The sequence below is a fragment of the Trichomycterus rosablanca genome, chromosome 2 (genome assembly GCF_030014385.1).
Source record: "Trichomycterus rosablanca isolate fTriRos1 chromosome 2, fTriRos1.hap1, whole genome shotgun sequence".
Classification (NCBI taxonomy): Eukaryota; Metazoa; Chordata; class Actinopteri; order Siluriformes; family Trichomycteridae; genus Trichomycterus; species Trichomycterus rosablanca.
In genome coordinates this window covers 23,038,384-23,060,982 of record NC_085989.1, presented here as the reverse complement: position 1 = coordinate 23,060,982, position 22,599 = coordinate 23,038,384, and the positions used below count along the sequence as shown (strand labels likewise).

At 38.9% G+C, this 22,599-nt stretch overlaps 1 protein-coding gene across 1 annotated transcript; it reads left to right on the top strand.

Annotated features, from left to right (window-relative positions):
- The first annotated feature begins 1,060 nt into the window (after positions 1–1,060).
- On the top strand, positions 1,061–9,789 carry fscn1a (fascin actin-bundling protein 1a). The gene is made up of 5 exons (XM_063012728.1): positions 1,061–2,019; positions 5,459–5,615; positions 5,982–6,103; positions 6,278–6,445; positions 7,751–9,789. Exons 1-5 carry the CDS (start codon positions 1,197–1,199, stop codon positions 7,954–7,956), a joined length of 1,476 nt encoding a protein of 491 aa, XP_062868798.1. The 5' UTR covers positions 1,061–1,196; the 3' UTR covers positions 7,957–9,789.
- The last annotated feature ends 12,810 nt before the right edge of the window (positions 9,790–22,599 follow it).

Below are 22,599 nucleotides of genomic sequence, written 5' to 3'. Positions count from 1 at the left end.
GAGTTTCTTTGGACCAAGATTTTTTTTATGTCTGTATAGACCTTGCTATGTGCATTGAGGCACAGTCATGCCGGAACAGGAAAGGGCCTTTCCTAAACTATTGCTGCAAAGTTGGCATATAGCAACTTCAAATATAGCAACATATTGGCCTTCAAAGGCCTTCACATTATGGACTTAGTTAGGTAAAACATACATCTAAATCCACACAAATCTGTCTGATCACAAAATGTGGCCATCTCAGTCCCATGCCAGATGAAACCCAAAGAACCCAAATGAAAGCATGATATACTGAGTCGAAAAACTTGTGAAGGAAGTGAGTCCAGAATCTTGCTGGATCTGAAGAGATTGTTAATTGGGGAATGCTCTTCTTGCATTGTATTTTTATTTACTTCTAGTCCTAAGCTTAGTAAAAGAAGACTTAATGCTGGTATGTTTGCAAAGAATGGCTGTACAAAACACTTAATGCAGAAAAGACAATAATTTGTAGCTAATTTCGTTTAAGTTGTTTTTATTTTCTGAGGAATTAGTGCATTTTAAATAAAGGTTTGATTGATATGCTCTGTATGAGATTAAGATAATTAAACTCATGATGAATTCAGCTTATTTTTTCTTACATTTACATTTACAAAAGCTTACATTTACAGCTTTTAGCAGATGCAAGCCAATGCTGAGGTAGAACAGTGGTTAAAGTACTGGATTAGTGATCAGACAGTTGTTGGCTCAAGCACTATCCACTGCCGAATTGCCACAATTCCTATTAATGCCACAATTGTGTGTTGCTTGGATAAAAGCATCTGCTAAATGCTGAAAATGTAAATAAATCTTAATGTATGTTAATAAAACAAGTATAAGTTTATGCCATTGTGATTATGGAAACAGTGATGGAAAATGTAACATTGTAACATTAATGTAACATTTGCATTGTAAGTGTATTAGTCTAAAAGTATCGAGTACAGATGTTGATGGAGTTTGACTGAAGGGGGCGGGGCTGTGCGCCTGACATCACTCACGTGTATAAAAGCTTCAGCTGCGCGTGGACGCGCGCGCTGAGTGGCTACAGATCAGAGCGCGCGGTGCAGCCCAAACAAAGAGCTAAATAAATCACACACACAGGGCATCAGTGGTGCTGCAGCAGAGAAAAATCATACCGAGTTCATCTCCAGAACAAATCTAACTTCCCACAATCTGCAGCCAACATGACGGCCAATGGAACCAGCGAGATGCTTACTATCCAGTTTGGACTTATCAATTGTGGAAACAAATATCTGACTGCTGAAGCGTTTGGTTTTATAATCAACGCTTCAGCCACGAGCATGAAAAAGAAGCAGATCTGGACTCTGGAGCAGGACGGTGATGACTCCAACGTGTTCTTTCTGAAGAGCCATCTGGGCCGCTACATTGCTGCAGATAAGGACGGCAACGTGACTGGAGACAGCGAGACGCCAAACGAGGACTGCCGCTTCGTGGTGACTGCGCATGACGATGGCCGCTGGTCCCTGCAGTCCGATCCACACAAGCGCTACCTGGGCGGCACCGAGGACCGCATTACATGTTTCGCACAGACGTCTGGCCATGCGGAGAAATGGAGCGTGCACATCGCCATGCACCCGCAGCTCAATCTGTTCAGCGTTACGCGCAAGAGGTACGCGCACCTGAGCACCAAGGATGACGAGGTGGCCATCGACCGCGACGTGCCTTGGGGTGTCGACTCCCTCATCACTCTGGTCTTTCACGATCAGAAGTACCATCTGCAGACCAGTGATAACCGATTCCTCAAGAACGATGGTACCCTGGCGCAGAAACCTGACAAAAGCACCGGGTACACTCTGGAGTTCCGATCTGGAAAGGTCGCTTTTAGGGATGGAGAGGGAAAGTATCTGGCCCCATCTGGGCCCAGTGGCACCATGAAAGCTGGCAAGAGCTCTAAGGTGGGCAAGGATGAGCTGTTTGTCCTGGAACAGAGCCACCCTCAGGTGGTGCTAACCGCTGCCAACGACAGGAATGTGTCTACCAGGCAAGGTAGGACAGACACTTCAGTGATTCCCTATTATTCATATGTGAATTCATATGTGCCTCCAATGTCTAAATCAGTATAGCATATAATAGGCAGTAGTGACAAATGTAACCCATACAAATAAAATTGCATTTAGTAGACTACCCAGAAACATTATTCTTTCATAATTATATACATTTTAATGTCTAATTATAGACATGCGTCATGATTGGTGGTCACTGTGACTGAAAAGAATGGGTGGCACTGCCAAAGGAAGGCTGCAGCTGCAGAATAGTGGCTGATATGAACTAAAGTCAATGTTTGTCCACTCTGGTTCAGCCATTCTACAGCACACTTGACATTTTAAAAAGAAAAATGAATGTTATGATTGATATTCCAGCTAAGTCTTGATAACTGGTCGAAATTGCTAGATTGACTCAATTAAAATGAGAAAGGACATGTAGGACATTTATGTAGTGACCGAGTAGATTTGACTAAGATGATGCAGATGCTAACTCCATCATGCATTTACAATTATGCATTAAATCCTTGCAGGGTCAACTTCTGTTACTGTGGTGTCAGTATTGGATCAATATCAGTCAATACTCAGCATTAAAATTGGATTAAAACTAGAAATAATTAGATTGGGATATCCCTTGAAGTACATCTCAATATCCTTTCTTTCTAAGCAGTTGTTGTAGGTAACTTTCAATTTTATTTTTTAGAAACAAGTGTATATACAAGTGTGTAAATGGTAAACTGCTCTTTTGGGTTCTTTGGTTAGTTTAATTGATGTCAATCGTAACATGGCAAGATTTGCTAATGTAATATATCCCACTTTCTATGTGTGACCAGTTTGCACACTTGACATCAACTTGATGTAGACCAACACAAGGTGAACACTTTTTATAAATTGTAACTAGTTGGATGTATCAGCTTGTACATATTTTAATATAAAGACTTTCAAATGTAGTAGGATCACTGTATTGAAGATATCTATTCAAGGACAGTGTCAAACTGGTGATATTTTTATATCAGTATACCTTCCACCTCTAATGCAGTCCATTTGTTTTGGATTAATTCTTGTGCCTCTAAAAATATATCAGTTAGAGCATCCATTTTGTATTTTCTCTGCCTAAAATGGTGATGACGGGCAAAAAAACTATCACTTCTCTGAAAATGTTGGGCAGTATCAATGCTAGGGCATGCGCATTTCTCATGGAATTTCATAATGCCTGCATTCTGGAGGATTCCTTTTCTTGTAATGAAATTAGGACTGAGAGCAGCCATTACAGTGGACCCAGAGGAGTGGATTTGAAGCGGAAAGGCTGAAATAATGGATTTGATTGTGTTGTAGCATTTGATAAGTTGTCATAATGTTTTGATGTGATGACCCCTCACTCCATCTGTATCTCAGCTGATTCTGGGGATGCCGGACAAAGCTTTAATGGATGTGTTTTTGACACAAAGATCTCTTGTCCTGGGCAAAATTTGCACTGGATCTTCAGTGTTGGTAGGATGGTTGGTAGCAGGGAGGCGTGCCAAGCAAAGAACATGGCTAGCACGTGGTCTGCAGCTTTTGTGCTGGTAATGTCCAACTGCTTAACTGCATTTGCTTGGAAAAAACAACCTTTTCTTTCTTTAGTGAGATTTATTGCTGTGAGTTCATTCTCAAACATCTGGATTGAATTAGGATTCCCAAGTTTTATAGGGTTATCTGGATACTTGCGCTGTCCTTTGGTTCAAATTCTTCTCTCTTTTAAACTTGACACTAGATGGACATTTGAGCTTATGAATCTACTAAAAGGTGCTTAGCCATGATGATTAACTGCTCAGTGATGCTTTGTGTAGGGTTCCAGCTTTTGCTTGATTGCAGATTTGTGTAAAGAGGAGGCAGAGATTTTTTTTCTTTTTAGCAGAACACTAAGGCATGTGGAGGGTGGTGTGGCTGAGAGAGAACAAAGACCTTGGTTGCCTATGCACCCCAGCTGCTTGGCCTTGTAGGCATCAGAACAATGGTGTCTTTCCAGAAAGCAGCCTTCTATCACACAATAACCATGGCTTGCTCGAGCAGTTTGTCTCTAAGCTCATCTCTGAAAAAGGATTAGGCGTTTCCTCTCAGCCATGTTCTGCTGCATTCTCTTACAATGCTTTTCAGATCATTTTGGCAATCCACCATAAATGTGGAAATGATTTCCTCGCTGCTTTTGTTCTTTTTATTTCTGGTGTCTCCAACACTGTTTACATTGCTGACAAGACAAATGGTGAGCTGATTAGCTTTTTTGGCTTGTTATGACAATTGTCCCCTCCATGTGTTTGGGGTAGTTTAAACCAACATGCCCATCTGTTGCACAACCAGCAAATGTATCGGTGGCACTGGAAGCCATCTCTTTGAGGTCTATGGTTTTCCCCCACTGAGTGACATTCCTACATTTCTGCTCCAGTTGGAATGGTGTGGATGGATCAACTGGGCATCTGTGAGAGTGAATTAGTGTTGGGGGTAGGGAAGTTTTAGCTACGGCAATGAAATGGCAGCAGAAAAAGCTAACTGCAAATGCCTTAGAATGATCAGGAACATATTCCTTTGGCAAACAGCAGTTTTAAAGCTTGGTTCTCCCTGAAAGATTTTTCCCTTGCAACCATGTGGTTTTCATTGGGGCCATTTATTTTCCCTGCTCATTCAGGCTTGCATATTTCTGTGGAAATGTAATCTTACTTCCAAGAGGCCAGGCATTGTCCAGTAATGCTTAACAATTTCAGACAAATATTTTAGGTCTGCTTGCTAAACCAGAAACATATACTGTATATTCATTGCTGAAAATGTTTCCTTAAAATTAAATTCTTAAAAGTGTACTGATTTTGCTGTTTATCGGAAAAGGTGACATCAGCCTTTCTCTATGTCTGGGTTTGCAGTAACTGCCAGACCTAAACTCTAGCTAGTGGGTCTGTAAGTGCCCTTTAATGATTAAGTGCAGAGTCAGCAGATAAATGGTGGTCTGCATTTCTTTGGTTTCTGTAAAACGGATACATTCTCAAAGATTGAGTCACAGCTGTTGCCTCCCATTGAACATTTGTGAATGTGGTACAATTCCACAAAAGGATTAACTCAGTAGGATTAGTGTGTGTTTGCACCTATGTATGAGGAAATAAAAGGAAGGAAGGGTTGCTAGTGTGCTTCAGTTGAGTAATGGCTTATTTAAAAAATGTTTATCATGATTTGGGACATTTACATTTTATAAGCTTTTATTTTTTCAGAGGCAAAAATACTGGAAATAGAGAAAAAAACAAACCAGGTGTCACTGGTGTTTTGCTTGGTAGTATTACATTTGTAGTTGTTACAGAAGCACTTCTGTAACTATCACATGGCTTTAAATATAATATGTGGTTAAGGACACTGCCTATGTTTGAAAAATAGGACTAAACGTTACAATTAGGCTTACAATGTGATGCCTTTCTGTCTGTTAGGAATGGATCTCTCTGCCAACCAGGATGAAGAAAGTGATCAAGAGACGTTCCAGATGGAGATCAGTAAAGACACAAAGAAGTGTGCTTTTAGGACCTGCACTGGAAAGTACTGGACACTTACTGCTAATGGTGGACTGCAATGCACTGCTTCTACTAAGTGAGTTTGGGTACAACATTTCCTTGTTGTATGATGTAAGTGATAAATGACCTTCTGTCCCTACTGAAGGCTAATAAAACATTTTGGAGGCTATGGTACTCTGCAATTGTTGTTCTTAAGCAATTTCCCTTGCTCTTCTGTTTTTACAACAACGATTTGTGTATTTGTGTAGCCCCCCACCATTATTAAGAAAAGGACTAGCTATTTGTGTGCTTGTGTGTGGTCATGCTCTTATTTACCTTTGTGAGTTATGGTCAGTGTGTATATAAGAGTGTGTATAAGGCCTTTAAGGATTAGCTGAGGATGATTAATAATTCTATGTTTTTAATATTTATATTCTCTTTTTCATCATTCCCTTGCAATCAGGACGGCAAACTGCTATTTTGACATTGAATGGCGTGGCAAGAAAATTACCCTCCGTGCCTCCAATGTAAAATATGTGGCAGCCAAAAAGAATGGGCAGCTGGCTGCCACCATTGATTCTGCAGGTAAGGCCAAACTATTATGAAGCTTACGATTAAAAGCCTATACTGAATAAAATAAGTTTAAGATCTGAATGAATGCTAAATAGCATGGATCACCTTACAAGTGATGTAAAAAATAAAATTCTTAAAACTTTAAACATGGAATCAAAAATGGCATTTCTTTATTTTGACGTTTAGGAGAGACTGAGGAGTTCCTGATTAAGCTGATTAACAGGCCTCTGATTGTGCTAAGGGGAGAGCATGGCTTCATAGGCTGCAGAAAGGTTACTGGTACTCTCGACTCCAACCGTTCTTCCTATGATGTCTTTGGCCTTGTGTTCTGTGACGGAGCCTATAGCTTTCAAGGTAAGGCTTGTTCTTTTAGCAGAATTTACATTTTGTAATGCTTAAATGATCATCTCAGAGCTATGTGTATCATTGGATACCTGATATCAACATTTTGACATGTAACGCAAGCGTCTATGCAAAATTGCAGTCGTGACTGCAGCAGGTTTGAGGACAGTGGGTTCTTTGTTAATGTTCATTCTTTGTTGGTTAATTTCCCGTGTTCATGATGATAGATAGACATTGTCATGTGGCCAGAGTGCTTGGCTCCAGTACAAGGGGTATAGCTTACAGCCACAACTAAGACTAGTGGACAGTGTTGACAAGTATAAAACAGAGTTTGATTCTATTCTAATGAGAATGAATTTCCATCTACTTATAAGCCAAAATCTGTCAAGTTTCCTCAGATGTCTGGTCAGTGATTAGACTAAAGAGCTAAAGCATAATATAGCTCAATATAAAATATTAGTAAAAAAAACAAGAAGCAAAGAATGGATTACACAACGATAGTTTTATAATGTGATTTTTTTTTTAAATAAGAAATAAAATTAAATAAAATTTGGATTAGCTAAATGTCTGTATAATAGCTGACCATATTCTTTCAAAGGAAATGGATATGCTTTGCACCAGTCTATGCTGCATTGTACTCTGTAAGAAATAACAATTGGCATTATACATGTGACTTACTGTACATTTAAATTGTTTTTGGGATTAGTAGTTAATTCCATCCTAAATACTTGTAATTACATTTTTGTACAAACACAACTGTGTAATCCACTGAATGTATATGCAGGTTATCTCCAATCTGACCCACTTATAGTTAAATGTTAATTTCAGTTACACCCAAAAATAAATGACCTTGTTGCATTGGAGGGATGTAGAATGGTGCAGTTGGTTGCATTTAGCAAAATTTAGCCCAGTATGTCATTTGAGTACCTTTGACATATTTGAAATAATAATGTTCATCTGATGTGGGGTAGGCTGAGGCTCATATTAAGTTGTTTTGAATGTAGTGTTAAGTGTGAGGAATTGTAGGCACACTAATGACATCCAAAGGTGGTAATTCTTAAAGAGAGTGAAGTTTAGAACAACAGGGGAATGTTGCTCCAAAAGTGTCCCATCTGAAAAAATTGCAATGACTCAAAAATAACAATCATGTTTATATATCACAATATTGATGCCATTCTATTACTCAGTCCAACTGACCACCAAACAGCATCTACTTTGACTAAACAGCATTTTAATATAATAGAAATGTTGTCACTGTCCATTTTAACATAGTGTTGTAAACAAGCTTCTTACCTTGTATTTCCCGTCTCTGTTTAGATTCCACTGGGAAGTACTGGATGATTGGTAGTGAGTCTTCAGTTCTGAGCAGCAGCGATGACCCGGTAGATTTCTTCTTGGAGTTTTGCGACTACAACAAGGTGGCCATAAAGTCAAGTGAAGGAAAGTACCTGATGGGAGACCATGCTGGTGTTCTGAAGGCCAATGCTGATGACCTCTGTAGCTCCACTATGTGGGAGTATTAGAAGCACTTGAATAACCGCTATGTTCTATTTCAATTTCTGCTTCTGTTTTACATTTTAAATATTATTTTTCACCACAAGCACAATTGGGCAGACGAGGGTAAGGGTTTCCTTTTGGTGGTTAGATGGACTCTCTTAAAGTGAATATCTTTGCACACATTCCAGCACCAGTGCCATACAATACTAGCGATTATAAACAAAGAATACGGCTCATTGCCAGTGCTTAAAATGATGTTTTAGCTGGTCTCTAATTTGTTACAGTGCAACAATAAAGCTGTGGTTTGTCGGTATCTAACTAAAAATAAAGTTTTAAACAGTAGGTCTGAGGAAGAGTGTACATGCAGTGTGTTGGGAGCCACATTCTCACAGGTCTGCTGGGTCTCCTCAGAGAGAACTGTTGGATGGGGTATCTGTAATCCTTCCCTATTCCTCTTGTTTGCACAGTTGTGCATGAGCTTTCTTTAGATGCGTATCAATTTAAGAAAATGTTCACTAACAAATGCCTTTGCAAAGAAACCCTGTAAATCTCAGCTGTGTGGTCTTTACCCTCACTATCATATTGCCAATTATTAGTACCACACTGACCAGAAAATGAATGGCAATATTGATGTGTAGTTGAATGAATGTTGATTTATGACTGTCCAGACATATATAACACCATCATGAAGTGTTTTCTTTAACCACTGGAATGTCCTGTTTACAGCACTGATGTTTGATTCTGAATTTGAAGAATGGATGTGCTGGAAAAAAGTGTTAATGTGTACTGGATTTCTGATTGTGCCATTAGATTCCCTGTTCCCTGATAAACAAAAACAACAAGAACTGGACATATTACATTGCTTCATCTCAGCTATAAGACAGATCTTGAATCCAATGGGGAAAGTGTTTAAAATGTATGTCTGTAACTACAATGTCATATGAAAATGCTGTTTAGATGTGAGAGTGATGTAACTGATCCGTTTGATCTGGTATGTTGTTGCAGGTCAACATTATTTATACTTAATTAAGGCCTCAGTTCTGCTTGATCAAACTGGGTTAGTGTAGGATGGTCTGTGTTTATTGTAAAAGTGGCATAGATGAATTTGAAAATGTAAAAAGGTTTTTTTTAAATAAGGCACAGACATTATCATAAACCCTAAGACATGATATATATAATATGTGGTTATATAAACATGCACAAAGCTGCTACCACTTGCTCATTTTACTAAAAAGTGAACAAACTGTTCCAGTAAAAGGTGCTGCTTATCAATTTCAGGTTTACATCAAACCGGCCTGGTCATACGTCAACATAATATAGTTCATTACAGCCTCAAACCTTACATACATTGTAGAGTAAGTATAAAAATCACATATTCCACTCTCACATTAGTTTGTCATTACAGAGAATACACCTACTTATAGGGGCGTGGTAATGACTGTGCCTTACATGGAAAATACAGTATGGCTATACTGGAAAGACATGGTGTACTTCTTAAAACTTAACTGGCCTCTCTTTTTATATTGTTTTTATATTATGGTTGTTTTTTCATGTGCCATGGGTACAAAGAAAATATCATAAATTTGATTATGAAACAAATTATGAGTGTGTCATTATTTTTGGTCATTTATTTGGCAGTGGGGCTCCAGTTTCCTCCCACAGTCCAAAGACATGCAAGTGAGGTGAATTGGAGATACAAAATTGTCCATGGCTGTGATTGATATTGAACTTGTGAACTGATGAATCTTGTGTAACCAGTACCTACCGTTTCTGTCATGAATGTAACCAAAGAGTGTAAAACATGACGTTCAAATCCTAATAAATAAATACATTTGGCAGTTTACTGGCTCAGCAGTTAAGAGATTGAAGTTAGTGTTATTTACTTGTGGCATTTTATGTGATATTCCAAATTAAAAAAAGACATCCTTTACACTTTACACTAAACAAACTTTTGCCGATTTTAAAGCAAATTGGTGTATATACTTCTTGGGCATTAATTAGTTTATTAATATTGTATTTTTAGCCAAATTTTACATTTTGCAAATGGATTCAATCTAAAATACTCAAAAAATGCCAGAGGATGTTGACATCAGGTAACAGTGTTGTTGGGACTGTTTAAACAACTGTGTCAATGCCAAAAATAGTGCTTAAATATAAGGCACCCAGCATCATGTGACCAAAACTGTTCATTTGCAAAGGGACAATTAAAACGGTCTGTGCATGAAAAAAGAAAAGAGCTTTTATCTTACATGCTTCTACCAGTACCACACACTTAACTGTGTGTTGGACAGTGGGGGTCCTATAGGTTTTTTTTTTTTATTAATGAATGAAGTGGGGGTTGCCAAAGTGTACAGTGATAGTCACCCACTTTAGCTGGTATTATGCATTATACTTCTAGTCATTAACATTGTTGTGGAGACGTTTTGGGCCACTTTTTGCAGGATTGCTTCAATTTCACTTTTTGTCAGCATTTCAGTAAGGTTCAATAAAGGACTTTTACTAGACATCTCCAAAACTCAGCATTTTTGAGCCATTTAACAAATAATTTGCTTTTGTGCTTAAGCTTCAGACCACAGATTGATGACTAGACATTATCCCTTTCTGCTAGAAAGCAGAATTATGGCAAGTTGCCCAGACTGTAAGGCAGCGAAGTATCCCCCCCACCACCACACCCACACCGCCATGTTTGACTGTTGGTATGATGTTCTTAATGCTAAATGCAACATTTATTTATTATTAAAAATGCTAATTATGTAATCTTCCAAATTTTGGACTCCTTTTTAGTTGTAAAATCACAGTTTTATTTAGGCCTTAAATAATTTGTTAGGCAGGTCATGACTTGCTTCTGACAATTCAGCTGCTGACAATTCTTGAGCATTATAAATTCTAAATGAAAACATTGTGCTTATGCTCAAATACCATAGGCTTCTCTAAGCAGCTGACCAGGGATCTAAAAATGGAGCTAATTGATGCCTACAAAGTATGGGAGGTATCAATTAAAAGATTCAGAGCCAAGTAACTGGTCCAGTACCTCTGTTCCTTGATAATATGGTGTAGAAAACTAGTTTATATCCTTTCTAAATTGCAAGTTGCTTTGGATAAAAGTCTTTGTCAATTAAAATAAAAATACATCTGCATGCTAATATTTAAAATAATTCATTATAAACATAGATGGTCAAGAATTAAAGCTCAGAGTGTTATTTTACTGACAACTGCTTTATCTGGACATTTCAAAGTTTATTTAGGAAATCTATCCACCAAAGCCCAATGGGTGGTGAAAAGTGTTTTTGAAGGGATTCAGGACTGAGATATCTCCTGAGAGCACTTTTTCCTTTCCTGGCCACTGTTGTTCTCATCAATGAGGCCTTTGTGGTGAAGTATTGCTGTAGCAGCAGTTTTCATGCGCATCCACCACATTTGAAAGAGGGAGGACCTCTGACTAATCACAAATTGCTGTATATTTACTGCAAATAAAGAATATTAGTGGCCACAGATAGATGCACAAAGAAATCCAGAGTCCAGAAAACAATGAGCATTTAAACTGGTTAATACAATTCTATTTAATCCAGTTTTGAGACAATTCTTTTGTCCACATGGCATGGCCCCTTTTTGCCCCAGGAGATGACTAACTTGATAAAAATCCATCCATCAGAGCAGGCCTTTAATTCACTTTTGTCATTTTGGAGGCCAAAAACAGGTCAGGAAATGGCAGCAATGTCAACAAATGAAGGTTCTAGTGGTCCACAGATCACCCCACACATGCACTATGTATATCACTGACCATTAGCTTAATGGATAGACTGATTATACAATTATTGTAGGTATATAAGGTTAATGAGCAACTTGAAAACATTTATAATTATAAATAATACTAACTGAAAACGTATATAACATGCTATAAAGTAGGCTGGTGTGTTTTATAGGTGTGGACACAATAAATAGCACATGAGTGAAGCATCTAATAAGAGAAAGGGTATTAAAAGGGTTACAGGCTTGCTGCCATGAAAGAGCCAGGTATCCATGGAAACTAAGAGTGTGTAGATTGAAGAGGATAGTGTGTGTACGAGGGGGAGGCTGATGCAGAATCCACAATTCTACACTGTGGGAGTGGGTTCAGTCTGGTGTTCAGAACAGACATCTTACAGTAATTACTTTCATCAGATCCAGCAGGGTTTGAGGGTGAAATGAATAAGGAATAGACCGAACATAAAATCATTGATTCAGTCTGATTCAAGGTCACTGGCCTATAATTACTGCAAATGAGAGAGCAGAAGGCCTCTGCTGCACCCATACCTCACATGTGCTGTATTTTCAGCCAGCGGAAGCCTTGAATTAAGATGAGCAAAGTAAATCAAGAAAAAACTTCACATATACTTTTTGGAGTCTTGTGTACAATCTAAGACTTGTGGGGTCTGTTCGAAAACCTAGTGAGCTCTCTACATAGACTGCAATTTACGTCATCCTATGTTTGCTCCCGAGAAGAAGGCTGTGTGAATTCTTAGATATCTTAACATGCTGCCTTTTGAGGTGCCTTAATTCTAAGCTATAAACTGCCTGCATAACAAGGGAGCATCTGATGCTTCCTCAGCGGTGAAGGTAATCCCAAATATGGCAGATGAATGCGGAGCAATGAACGAAGTTCTTTTCAAATGTAAATAAATTTTCACTGATTTTTAATTTGTATAAGGGTGCACACGTGTCATTTATTTGCAAATATGGGCGTGTCAGTGACAGTTTAAGCGTTTTTGGTAAACAGAGGGAGAGTTAGCTGGCATGCTAGTGGGTTGTGCCTTTTTAGCCCTTTGGTTTAAATGGCCTGAGGCTAACTTACTCACTCACTCACTCACTCACTCACTCACTCTCACTTTCTTAACCGCTTATCCAATTAGGGTCACTGGGGGTGCTGAAGCCTATCCCAGCTTTTCAATGGGCACAAGGCACACAGTAACACCCTGGACGGGGCGCCAGTCACACCCAGGGCCTTCTTGCTGTAAGGCGACAGTGATACCCATCGAGCCACCGTGCCGCCCCTGAGGCTAACTGTGACGTAATTGCTATAATGGCTGTCTAAGTAGCGTGTCTGAATAACCTGTCTTATAAGTAAATAACATATTAGAATCCTCTCTACTTAGGCAGCTACCTAGGTAGGCAGTTGACAGCAAGGCAGCTCACTAATATGTATAGTCCAAGTACTTTTACACTGCATTAAATAAGTAAAACTACTAATAGCAGATGAATGTACTATTAAAGTGATAGGTGGTGACACCAAGGAGAACACTCAGGAAAACGTAAAATCTTTTGCCTTTTGCTATGAGGAAATTTGTAGTCTAAAAACCATCAAAAACAAATCTGCTGTGAATTAGAAGCTGCTAAAACATGTGTGACACTGTCTGCAGTCAAGCAAGCTTGACGTAACATGGGGCTTAGAGGCTGCCATGCAAGAAACAAACTTCTATCTTCTGTTTGTTGATGTTGAGGGTGTTCTTGTTCATGTGATCAACAACAAACTCGCTCACTCACACAATTACATTTAGAGGCACTTTACAGTAGTCCGTTTATCACACTGACATGATGTGTGGAGGTGGTGCAAATGCAAACACAAGAGGAACTCGATTTTTCACAGATCGTAACCAAGGGCAGGGATTTAGGTGGCTGTAGCTTGGATCTGTTTTTAAATTAATGCCTGTTTACAGTGATCTTACAAGAACCTTCTATTTTTGAAAACACTTAAATATGACTGCACTGTTTGTACATGCATATCAGTCTCATTTGTTAACATTAAGTGTACATTTTAAAAATAAAATACATATAGATATTTTATGCTGTTTACATTCTTATGACAGGTTGTAATAACAATCTAGAAATATTCAGAGAAGTTTAACAGGAAGAGAGTAATGCAGATAAGCTATGAATCGTAGGGAAAGGTCACTGAGCAGCAACCATCAGTACATTGTGCTGTTCTGCTTCAAAAATAACATTTAACTCATTCAACACATTTCAATGCATTGGCAGTAAAACTGAGAAAGCATTCAAAGAGTTGTTCCAAACTATGCTGCATGTGGTGTTAGCCTGGGGTTAGTGATGAAAATAGCAGCCTATGTGCCCACATATGTCCTGTATGCAAACACTGAGCTCAGTGTTTACATTGTCCTCTTCATAGAGCTTTCGGGTCAAATGGGCTTCTTTTCTAATGACCTCATAAGATTTAGGCAGCAGCTGCAGCTATCACATGACCAACCCCAGGAAGTTAATCAGAGGGTTTCACAGGATGTCTGAACACCCCCTGAGGCACTGGATAGGTGGATTAGAGCACTCGTGGCTGTTAGTGGCTGTGGTTTAATAATTAAGAGTGGGCAGACGTCATCATAATAGACTAACAGTTTAATACAGTCTAAGACCAAGTTTTTAGCTTTGAACCCAACACTGCTACCTGCAAAGGCACTTAACCTTTATTACAATTACTGAGCATGGAAAAGGACCAGCATACTCAAAGGCTAAGCTCCAGTTTCAGCAGGCTCTTGGGCAGCAAGCAGACTGTGAGCAAGCTGCTGCATTCACCCCATTCACACCTACAGGCCTGACTTACTGACCTCACAAACAGATGGAGGTCACTGTGGCAAACTGAGCCACCTCATGCTTACCGTCAATACAAGTGCCAGGTATGTACAAACCTGAATGGGCTACACTAGAAAAAAAAATGGGAACCACGATGACATTGTTTTATGTCATTTCTTTTTGAGTTGGAAGAAACTGATTTGGAAAACTGTATGATCAAAGTTAAACAAAACATATTTGTGAATTAATACTGAACATGTAGCAAATGTATTCAGTCACATATTCAGTTTCAATACATAATTAAAGTAACATGTTTAAAATACATTTGCAATATGTTAAGATTTGATTTTAAAAGGCCCATACAAAAGACATTAGTAACATTATTTTGTTATTGGCAGGGGCAGTATTGCTGCTTTCAAGGCGGGGCAGTTTAACAACCTTGGATCCCTTATTTGACTTTTCTAAATATACAGTTTATATAAAGACTAGTGACCTGAAGAATGTGAGCAGAATGGAGTAAGCTATAATCACATATTAAAGCAGAGTGGTTGTGTCAGTCTTTGAAGGCAAGCTTTGGTGCAAAAGCCAACTTTGTTTTGAGTGTGGTAAAGAAGCTGCTTCAAGATTTTTATTCACTCACATGCTGTGATAACAGAAGACACAAGCCAATTATTTAATGCATTTGTCTGTCATGACATTTAGTTTCTTATATTCAGTATATCTTCAACACTATTAATACACTATTAATTCATAATAATTTTCAAATATTATGTCTTCAAATATTATGAAGACTTAATTATAGACCTAAATGATTGGGCCTTAAAATTGTTTACCAATTCATTAGATATTTTACTGTCCTTTTTGTGACAGAATATGTCATATGGGGTTATGTTCATACAAACTAAACTACATTTATTATTTTCAACTGATACTTGGTCAGGGCAACAGAGGGTCTGGCCCCACCAGGAAAAAAAAACATATGATACATAGAACATGTTATACTTCTTACAGGCAGTAATTAGTGGTGCATGAAGTCAAAGTCACACATATAGTCATGCAAATATTGTTCGTTTTGTTTGTCACAATAATTCGTTTCAGATCCTTGTACAAAATGTTAAACAAGACAAAAACACAAGGGAACACAAAAGACCAACTGCTTTAATAGTCACATCTACCTGGGGCTAGTGATAGCTCAGTGGTTAAGGTACTGGACTAGTAAACAGAAGGTTGCCAGTTCATGCCCCGCCACCACCAAGTTGCCACTGTTGGGTCCCTGAGCAAGGCCCTTAACCCTCAGTTGCTCATTGTGTAAGTCGCTTTGGATAAAAGCGTCTGCTAAATGCTGAAAATGTAAATGTAATGTATTGGTACGTACATTCAGTGATTATAAGCTACACTAACTCTACTGAATGTACCCCATCTGTTGTTCTTTTACACTTTTGCCCATAGGACACCCACTGACGAGATGATGTTTGGGCGGCGGACCACTCTCAGCACCGCAATGACACTAACATAATAGTGTGTTCTTCCTCGATTCTTTTATCACTGGACACTTTCTGATCACATGACACTGTTGGCTGTGTATTTTTTTACTGGATAATTTTTCTTCTCAATGACATTGAGGTCTTTAATTATCCCAACAACGCAGCTCCACCCAATACACTATGCCATGATAAAATGATTGGTTAGCGAAAAAATGTGGTCAGTGGGCACCACTTTTAATAGATCAATGGGGTAAAGGTAGATGACAAATTGTACAGCAGATAATCTACAATCAGAAATTGTATACTCACAGAGTTTATCTGTATGGTAATTGTAGCTTATAAAGAGATTACTTAATGTGTACCTGATAGGCGTACCCATTACTGAAGGAACTGCACCCTAAAACTGTTTTAATTGTTGTACCACTTTTAGCAACAACTGCAACCTCATGCTAAAGATAACTAGAGATTTGTTATACCAGGGTGGAGGATTGTTGGTCCCTTTTTTGTAAAACTGATTTTATCAAATTTTTAATTCTGGTAAAAAGACACTGGGTTACAGTTAAATCTACAAAGCTAGGAGAAAATGTACAGCATGTGGTGCACACATTCTGCTATGTGTTAGTAATGAAACTACAGGTAAAACAATTCTTATGGGCAATACTGGATAAGTAAGCATTTTTGGGGGAAAACCTAAAATGAAGCAGAAATATAGGGCTGTCATGGGAAATATTTGATATATGACCACAGGTTTAACTTTTTCAGTGAAGATAACTCTGGATTGGCTATACTATTATAATTAATGTTGCAGAGAGATAGAGATTTATAATACATCTTTAGTGTTTTTAATCATGTACTGACAGAGGCATGGATGAGACTCTTACCCTAAGCCACAGTCATCCCGGTGCCAGAATCCTGTGGTGGCGGGTGTAGATGATGAAGGATTTATAGATCCTTCTTTATCTGAGCTCTGAGTGGAGAGAATTGCTCTCTGCAGGGGCACAGAGTCACCCTGAAGAACCTCGAGGGCTCAGAAGGCCTGAGGTCGCCATTCACAAACCAGAACCTATTTCAAAAGAATCAAAGATCATTCATTTATTGTCAGTTTTACCACCACTTCAATCTGGTCAGGGTTGCGGTGGGTCTGATTTATTGGGCTAAATGCAGGAAAACTCCAGACAAGTCACCAGTTCTTCACAAACACTTTTAGTAGCTCTAATTAGCCTGATTGCATGTCTTTGGACTTGCAGGAGAAACCCACAAGGGCACAGGGAGAACATCCAAACTCCACACAGACACGACCGTGGCCGTCTGGCATAAAATCAAACCCAGGCCCTTCTTGCTGTGAGGTGACAGCACTACCCACTGCATTACTGTACCGCCCCCAAATGAACAATTTTCTATTAACCATACAACAGAGTCTATATAAATAAACATACATAATTTTCTAAGCAGTAAGCTGCTGGAGTTTTTAAACACCTCACTGTCACTGCTGGACTGACAATAGTCCACCAACCAAAAATATCCAGCCAACAGTGCCCTGTGGGCCGCGTCCTGTGACCACTGATGAAGATCTCAAAAATGACCACATCAAACAGCAGCAATAGATGAGCGATCGTCTCTGACTTTACATCTACAAGGTGAACCAACTAGGTAGGAGTGTCTAATAGAGTGGACAGTGAGTGGACACGGCATTTATAAACTCCAGCAGCGCTAAATAATACATGCTCTGTGGTGGTCCTGACCACTGAAGAACAGCATGAAAGGGGCTAAAAAAGTATTCAGAGAAACAGATGGACTACAGTCAGTAATTGTAGAACTACAAAGTGCTCCTATATTGTAAGTGATGCTGATAAAATGGACAGTGAGTGTAGAAACAAGGAGGTGGTTTTAATGTTATGGCTGATCTATATTATTATTATTATTAGCATTATTTGCTTATAAAGAATAATTGTTTTACCTAAAACAAAAAAAAACTGATGTGACAAACATTAAGGTGCATTAGAGAATTTTAGCTGGTTTTCTTAAAACAATTTTTTCTCCATTACCATAGAATCTTAAAATGCTGGCTACAAAGGTTTGCCATGCTTTTATTAGTGAGAGGTGGGGGTTGAATGGATGACTCTTGAGTGTCTACAATGTGACTGGGAGTCAAAGAGTACCAAAACATAATTGGTACTACTTTCTGGGTTGTTCTTTCATGTATAAATACTTAGTCAGTTATTACTCTCTACAAATATAAAGATCTGCCAAATAATTGTACAGTTTGCAAAGACTATCATTTTTCAAATATTGTACAAGCACAGTGTTTAGTAAACGCATTAACTATTTATGGGGTGCCTATTTATTTATTAGGATTGTAACGTCATGTTTTACACTTTGGTTACATTCATGACAGGAACGGTAGTTACTGGTTACACAAGATTCATCAATTCAATTCAAGTTGTCAAAATGTCAAGCACAATTTACCTCACTTGCATGTCTTCGGACTGTGGGAGGAAACCGGAGCTCCCGGAGGAAACCCACGCAGACACGGAGAGAACATGCAAACTCCACACAAAAGGAACATGGACCGCTCCACCTGGGAATCGAACCCAGGACCTTCTTGTTGTAAAGCAACAATGCTACGCACTGAGCCACCATGCCTATTTGGGTTTTGGTTGATGCAAGGGCACAAATGGAATAAAAAAAGCCCTTTATGCCGCTCAGGTGGCGCAGTGATAAAAGACGCTAGCACACCAAAACTGACACTTCGAACTCATCAGCTACATGAACAACGATTGGCTTGTTGTTCATAGGGTAGGATAAGCCAGATAGGGACCTCATAACTGAGCAAATTATGACCTCTGCTGGCTGATTGATGGTGTCTGCACAGAGTAGAGGAATAATGCGATCAGGGTGTGGCTCTCTGTGCACAAAGCTAATCTGCATATGAACTCGCCTCGTGCAGGTAAAAAGATGCAGTGTCGGAGGAAGCGTGTGTCAGTTCGCTCTCCTCAATCGGGGAGGGGGTCAGCTCCAGTGGAGAGGAAGCATAACGCAACTTGGTAAAAATTGGACGCGCTAAAAATTGGGAGAAAAATCATTAAAAAAGCCCCTTATTAAATCTGAGCTCTTTCTGCTTGTTAAACTTACATTGTCTGCCTCATTAAAACTGGAATTAAACATGATTTCAAATTAAAGTGTATCTGTCTGAGATACATAAAAATGCATTTAGTAACATTTCTACAGTAGCATTATTGTTTGCTGTAATAGTAGTGTACAATCTTTTCACATTTCCACTATAAAGATTTCAGGCATCGTTAAACTGGTGGACAGCACTGCATTTAAAAAAGATTTTACAAAAATAAACAGATGCGGAAGTTAATAATTTTACATTTACATTTTCTGCATTTAGCAGACGCTCTTATCCAGAGCGACTTACAGAAATGCTTCCATAGTAAACATTTCATTTCTCAAGTTTTAGTAAACAACAGTCAAAGAACACAAATCTGCTGAAACCTGTTAGAACCAGAGTGATTTTTTTTTAGTAAATAGGTACAAGTCAGCTTAAGTGTTTAGTAAAAAGGTGGGTTTTTAATCGTTTTTTAAAGACAGCAAGAGACTCAGATGTTCAGACAGACAGAGGAAGTTCATTCCACCACTTGGGTGCTAGAACAGAGAAGAGCCTTGATGCTTGTCTTCCTTTAGTCCTGGGTGGAGGCTCAAGTCGAGCGAGACTAGAGGCTCGGAGGTTGCGTGGTACAGAGCGGGGTTTGATTAAACCACGAAGGTAGCTTGGGGCTGGTCCATTTTTGGCTTTGTAGGCGAGCATCAGTGTTTTAAACTGAATGCGTGCAGCTACAGGAAGCCAGTGAAGAGAATAATTTCCTATGAAACTTTATTCAAATGAAGAAAGAAAATGTTTAGAGGAAAGAGATCTGAAAAAAGCATGTGCTAAGTCAGCTATGTTTAGAAATTCCTGCTCACTGATGTACACTTCTGGTTAGATGGCGTGTGGTTAGAATAAATAAAGCCTTGAAACATAGTTAACATTGTATTGTTTAGTTACATTCTGTATCCACCAATGGCACAGATGGGTTGTAGCTCATCACTTTGTGCTAAACTTTGCGAACTGCCTGTCTGTTTAAAAAGAACACTTTGCTAATAATTTTTTTCTATTATATTTTATGCATTTTCTCCCAATTTAGTCACTTTGTCTTCTGCTGCTGGGGGATCCCTGATTGCAGTCGAGGTGGTTATATTGCTGCTCACACCTCCTCTGACCCGCGTGCAGCCCTTAACGGAACACTTTTTCACCTATGCATTCTGCACAGGCGCCTCTATCTGCCAATCAGGGTCCTTACACGTTTGAAGACCCCACCCACATAGTCTGGTCATCCCGCCCCGCAAGCACTGCCAGTTATGCCCGCTAGATGGCGCCCAGCCGATCCGTGGCAGCGCCGAATCTCAAACCGAGGAGATTAGAATCTCGGCGCTGGTGCGCTAGCGGAGTATCCCACTGCGCCACCTGGGCGCCCCACTTTGCTAATAATTTAACAATTGTTTATAATTTTACCATCTACTATGCATAATGTAAAAAGATTCAAAGAATCCAGAGAAATCTTAGTTTGTGTAGGTTAGGGCCAAAGACCACTGCTGAATGTGAGTGACTGTCAAGCCCTCAGAAGGCATTGCAAGAGAAACAGTCACACTACTGGAATACCGGAAAATGCTTGTAAACTTAAGTCTACCACTGCAAGAAATGCAACCTGAAACACTATCACACAAAGAAAAAGCTGAACATCAATTCAAGTCTTTTTACTTTGGGTTGTGGATTCAGTAAGTATTCAGTCCAGTTGAGTTTTGGCTCACTTTGTAAGGTGGCTCATTTTGTAAAATGTCATAAAAAGAAATATCTGTGTTATGTGTTAATGTTAATTCTAATAAATCTTTATTTAGCTGACAAAAGTGGAAAGAAAATATTTCAAATGTTTTCCCTGATTAACATTCTGTCTTGTAGACGAAACAAAAGACCATCCAGACTGTTATCAGCGAAAGATGCAAAAGCCAACATCTGTCATAGTATGGGGATGCATCAGTGCCCATGGCATGGGAGACTCTCATATGTGTGACGGTATCATTGACGCAGAGACGTATATTGAGATTTTTAGAAGTCACATACTGCTTTGAAGGCGACGTCTTTTCCAAGCAAGTTCAGTTATTTCTGCAAGGCAATGTCAGGACAATTCTGATTGCGCTACATCAGTGGGATTTCGTAGACACAATGTGTGTGCTTGACTGGATTGCCTCCAGTCCAGATGTGTCTCTTATCGAAAATGTGTGGTGCAACATAAAAAGAAGAGTCAGATAACAGACTGTTGTCTGAACAGTCTTGTATCAAGCAAAATGAACAAAAGTTCCTTTTGCAAAACTGCAACAATTACTGCCCTCAGTTCCCAAAATATTAAAGTCTCATTAATAGGAAAGGTGATGGAACACTGGGGTAAACATGCCTCCGTCCCAACTTTTTCGAGTGTTGTTAGCATTAAATTCTAAGTGGGGTTTGTATATTTAATCATCCATAACAATTTAAGTAAAAAATTGCATTTAGTCTTTAAAAAATTACTTACTCAGACCTTTTGCTTTAACACCCTTTTCCAATCTGTGGTCAGGGATAAAACTCGATTGACACTGGTCAATGATGTGATGTGGAAAACTGTTATGGCTAGCACGGAACGCAAACGCCAAGAAAATGCTAAATACCAAAATTGGTGGGGTATTTCGTAGTATTTTGTTGGCAGAAGAAGGGTCACTGCATTACTGATTATTTCATTAATTGGATAAAACACTGACATTATAGTGGAAGTGGTTTCCTCCAGAATGACAAATCTGGTAATAATCAATGGTTTGACAAATATCAAAATAATGTCACCTGATCTTAATCCAGTTAGGCAAATACTGAAGACAGGACTAGACGATATTGGCTTGAAAAATTGAAAAAAACCCACAAAAACTTTTGATTGTCAATCAAATTGTTTTTGGTCCTACATAAGGACACTGGAAAAAGGACACAATTTTGGGGACACCACCATCTGCAGCACTCAAAGCAGTGGTTAACATATCATTTTAGGAGACTCAAAACTTTTCAGTGATTAAGGTAATAGACTAGTGGTCAGAAGTTCCCCAATTCAAGCCCCATTGTTGCCAAGTTACTTCAGTTGAGCCTCTGAATTAGATCCTTACCCCAGAAGTCACTATGGATAAAGACCATTCTTATGTTTTTTGTTTTGTCTATTGGACAGGTTTGTGTGTTGTGTGTGTTTGTGTGTATTTGTGTGTATATGTGTGATGGCATAAGCAACAAATAAAATTAGTAAAGTATTTTAGTGTAACAACATCAAAATGATTCTAATTAATTCCCTTTTACTTGCCAACCCTCACAGCTTTAATGTCACTCTGGCGCTATGCTGTGAAGCACCTATATTAGCTGTTATGCACGTATACAAATACAAAGGATGTGTTCCCCAAACAAAGCCTTGATCACTCAACTCAACCCTACCCACCATTATGCAGAGTGGTGAGAGATCAAACAGAGTAGTTAAATATGTGTATGAGAACACTACAGAACAAACATGTGTGTGAAAGCACATC

What these genes read in the sequence shown, in the direction of transcription:
- fscn1a (XM_063012728.1), top strand. Translation starts at nt 1,197, where the DNA reads ATGACGGCCAATGGAACCAGCGAGATGCTTACTATCCAGTTTGGACTT. An exon ending in GAATGTGTCTACCAGGCAAG is followed by an intron (nt 2,020 to 5,458) that starts GTAGGACAGACA and finishes TCTGTCTGTTAG; the next exon opens with GAATGGATCTCTCTGCCAAC. An exon ending in TGCCACCATTGATTCTGCAG is followed by an intron (nt 6,104 to 6,277) that starts GTAAGGCCAAAC and finishes TTTGACGTTTAG; the next exon opens with GAGAGACTGAGGAGTTCCTG.